This window comes from Pecten maximus, chromosome 7 (assembly GCF_902652985.1).
Source record: "Pecten maximus chromosome 7, xPecMax1.1, whole genome shotgun sequence".
NCBI classification, from domain to species: Eukaryota; Metazoa; Mollusca; class Bivalvia; order Pectinida; family Pectinidae; genus Pecten; species Pecten maximus.
The window spans coordinates 20,255,382-20,259,308 of NC_047021.1; the positions used below are offsets into that span (position 1 = coordinate 20,255,382).

The 3,927-nt window shown below is 34.7% G+C and overlaps 1 protein-coding gene across 1 annotated transcript; it reads left to right on the top strand.

Annotated features, from left to right (window-relative positions):
• Positions 1–19: 19 nt before the first annotated feature.
• LOC117331852 lies at positions 20–1,955 on the top strand. The gene is made up of 3 exons (XM_033890801.1): positions 20–162; positions 839–990; positions 1,305–1,955. The coding sequence occupies exons 1-3, from the start codon at positions 71–73 to the stop codon at positions 1,508–1,510; spliced, it is 450 nt and encodes a 149-aa protein (XP_033746692.1). The 5' UTR covers positions 20–70; the 3' UTR covers positions 1,511–1,955.
• Positions 1,956–3,927: the final 1,972 nt, after the last annotated feature.

The window sequence follows — 3,927 nt, forward strand, 5'->3', positions numbered from 1 at the left end:
GTTTTCGCAACAAGATTTAGAGTTGATATAAGACAATGCTTAAATTTAGAGGATAGAAGCATGGTGGAGTATGTTGAGGCGGCGCCAAACTCATTCATGGATCGCTATGCTGAAGGACTTCGAGGCATTGGGCAACTTTCACCGGGGAAATGTCAATGAAATGTATGTTTACATTCAATCTGATTAAAATCTAGATAGCCATTCTCACTACGTTACATGAACATCTAACAACACTCCATAAGGGGTCACGTCAGGGTAACCTTTTGGATTAGCCAATCAAATGACTACTTCCAGAATCCTGGAAGTGAATTTTATATGTCCGAATTAGCATGACTAGCGTGCATAGCTTGTATAATCTGACAATTTGTTTCAAGTCATTTCGTCTCATATAGTATATAGCTATATACTGTGCCGAAATGGTTTGCTTCAGATGCATGTTGTGACGAAATGTTTTGCTTCGATGACATCGACAAAATGCCAATTCGCCCTGAAAGTGAAATACACACATCTCAGAGGTCATCCGGTCGTGACCCCTTATGGGATGCTGTTAGATGTTCATGTAACGTAGTGAGAATGACCATCTAGATTTTAATTAGATTGGTTTACATTGATTTTAATTATTCAACAAAACGATAATATTACATAATACTATTTAGTATATTCATTAGAAGTTAATATCAACATGTTTGATGAAATATGACAAAAGAAATTATATGAAGTATAAATTGGTTTTTGAAATTAGATGTGAGAGAAGTTAAATTGAAGTGTCTTAAATGAATTATGACACCTGTAATCGCCAGCATATGGTTAAACAAGAAAAAACACCTCTTTTTAACAGATATTGCCTTAGATATTGCCTAATGCCTTTGATCCAAAGAGAATTGGACAACATTCGAGATGAATGGAATAGTCATCTATTGTCGTACAGTCGACAAGCATCATGTCCAAATGGTCGTCCGGATGTTTTATATACCCTTTGTGAAGACACAGGTTAGTTAAATAACGTTTTTACATATCGGTATAGTATCACCGGGTATACATGTAAACGTAAGAAATATGTATCTCGTGTATAATTTGTATTATTAAGGAAACTCTTACTACGTGCTTTAAACTATTAGTTCGGGCTCATATAGATTATAACTCATTTTGCATGACAAAAAGACACTATAGTTACAGTAACAGGTATTGTTTTTACATACAATATGAATGTTATTCGTTATTGAAACAAATTTATGATTGTATTAACACCGCGGCTCAAACATTAAAACTGCATATTTGAAAAGAGTACAATCTCTGTGATACAGGTGGCAAGCAATGTTTGCAGTCAGTCGATGAAGATGACGTAGAATGGGCGATAACTGAGTGCCAGTTTCCGTCGCGAAGTGGATCGTTTGAATTTGATGATCATGCAATGAACTCTTTTGAGGAAAACAACGAACATGATGCGTTCACTTGGACTGAGGCAATCGATAATTATAACTCGCTAAGGAATCGCATAGGAGGGTTATGAAGGCAATTTGATTTTGCCAGTTGAGAGATGGGCGTCCGGTATGATAACTGACGGTGTGAAGACATATGTATATGACAGGACAATGTCATGATATTGTAACTTTCAAATAGTTAAATTCAATAGCAGGATTTCATGTGATATGATGTTTGTTTAAGAAAGTAAACAAAAGGATGATGAACAAAGAGAAATTCAAATTCAAATATGATAGTGCTGTTTTTGATTCAAGGTAAAAGAAAATACTGAAGTTGAAGAGAATATTGTTTGATTTTATCCTTAAACAGTCATATCTTATGCAATAGACATATATGTTTTATGAATCAGGTAACTATTGTTATAAATGTCAATATTATGAACCTATTAATATTGTTCTTTCCATTGTCGCTGAGAGTACAAGATGCATCACTGGCTATTGTTCGAACTGCTAATTAAACTATATCCTACTGATGTTTTACATGCTATAATTTGGTTCTTTTTCTGCCTACGAAAGTTCCCGGTGATATACTGTTGTTCACACACATCCAAAGTAGGCATTGGTAAATGCCAAATCAAACTTATAAAAGATATCTTCTTCATTCGTGACATTAATCGGCAAGCACATCTCCCTAGAACATGTCGATGCAGTTGGCAAGTTCCCTGGCAGCTCGGTAAATCTTATTGTGGGTAATTTAAGGAAACCCATTACTGGCTCTTCATTTAGGCAAGTAATAAAGGCCAGAATATCGCCCAATGTGATGTCTCGTCTTCCGGCTGAAAAACAAGTGCATCATATGAGACATACGAATAATGATACGTAATGCACTATTATTTAAACAATAGCCGCCATCAGTTTTTGAAGGCGGCGAATTCGGGAATAATGTGTGTGGGTGTTTGATTGTTTCCACCTTTTAGATATTTGGGACATATCCCCAATTTCGGTCACCTTAAAACCTAATCAAAGGCGGTCTGCATGTGAAATTGATTAATATTGACAAATCTGCACTTTTGCATTATAATAATTATATTTCTATTTTGAGATAGCTAGCTTATCAACAGTAGGCAGTAAGCGTTTACACATAAACACACACACACACCCATTGTGCTAATTTTTTTTTATTTATAACATTCTAACACAAGTAACGAAAGAAGACAACTTTATGACTCGTGTCCTGACCGGGCCTCGAACTCACGATCAACGGCACCAAATCGCCTAGCCAGAAATACCCGCAGCTTATGTATACATATAACTATACACAAAATAAATAATAGCAACGACGTACTTTCTAGCGTTTTCGTGGCTGTTGCTGTTCATCAGAAAAGTGGTTATTTTGAAAGGACAACTTAATGACGTCATAAATATTGTGACGTCACAATGATATACATGTACAACGTTTACAAAACAAGATAAAATTGTGGCGCCGTTTTACACATGTATACCATTGTGACGTCACATTATTTATGACGTCATTAAGTTGTCCTTTCAAAATAAACAGTACGTCTTCGCTATTATTCATATTTTATGTTTAACTCTACCTGGTCACTCAACTATTTCTATATAATATTATAAAGTGATTTTTTTTTATATATAAATATATATATAAGTTTTATATATATAATTATACAAGTTGCTTCTCGGATCACATAACTTGTTCAAAATTCATAAATGATTTACCTGCTACATTCCTAACATAACGAACAAAGCAACCATAAGCCCGATCTTCCTCAGTGCGTCGGTTCGATCCCATTTCCGAAAACACCGGAGTCAGCAACTGAAGAAGTCTTGTTGCTGACAATTGTTTAGTTGCTGGCTTGAACAAATACGCCAGAGACGGCTTTTGGTGAAGAAGCTGAAATAAAATCATGAAAATAAAGCAATGCCAGACCCGGTATCTTTTAATACTAACTTGTAAATTTTGTTCAGCTATCAAGTTCTTACAAGATGATATTTCCATTCATTCCATATTCATATAAACGATAAATTACTCTTTTGAAAACATCCTTTGATGGCCTAGATACTATGCTTTTCGTTTCAAAACTATATAAGTAGATAGGATTGCACAATGTATAAAATCGATCAAACTACCATTTTATTTGAATGTGAATTACGTGATACTTTATGGATACATCTTATGAAAAGAGTTAAATATTATTATTAATTCTTCAACACCTACTTGCCATATCCCCACTCGTTCAAGCCCAGCTTTGAATTGGCGGTTTTGTTCTTCTTGATTGAGTTGTGGAATCAGGTTCTGCAGGAACCGGGCACATGGCCCACCTTGTATGGCACTGAGACCTGAAATATATAAGTACAAAACATTTTCAATATGAAAACTATTCTTATAAGAAAAAAAGCAACATGTTGTAAATGTGTGTGAATTTTAGAAACTGATGATTTTCTAGCAAATGAAAAAATGGCAAACAAAACATTATATAATGGAAAG

Bases quoted from the DNA above. Each gene is read 5' to 3' on its own strand.
- LOC117331852 (XM_033890801.1), top strand. From the start codon at position 71: ATGTTGAGGCGGCGCCAAACTCATTCATGGATCGCTATGCTGAAGGAC. The intron at 163-838 runs GTATGTTTACAT...TCTTTTTAACAG, and splicing joins CGGGGAAATGTCAATGAAAT to ATATTGCCTTAGATATTGCC. The intron at 991-1,304 runs GTTAGTTAAATA...TCTGTGATACAG, and splicing joins TACCCTTTGTGAAGACACAG to GTGGCAAGCAATGTTTGCAG.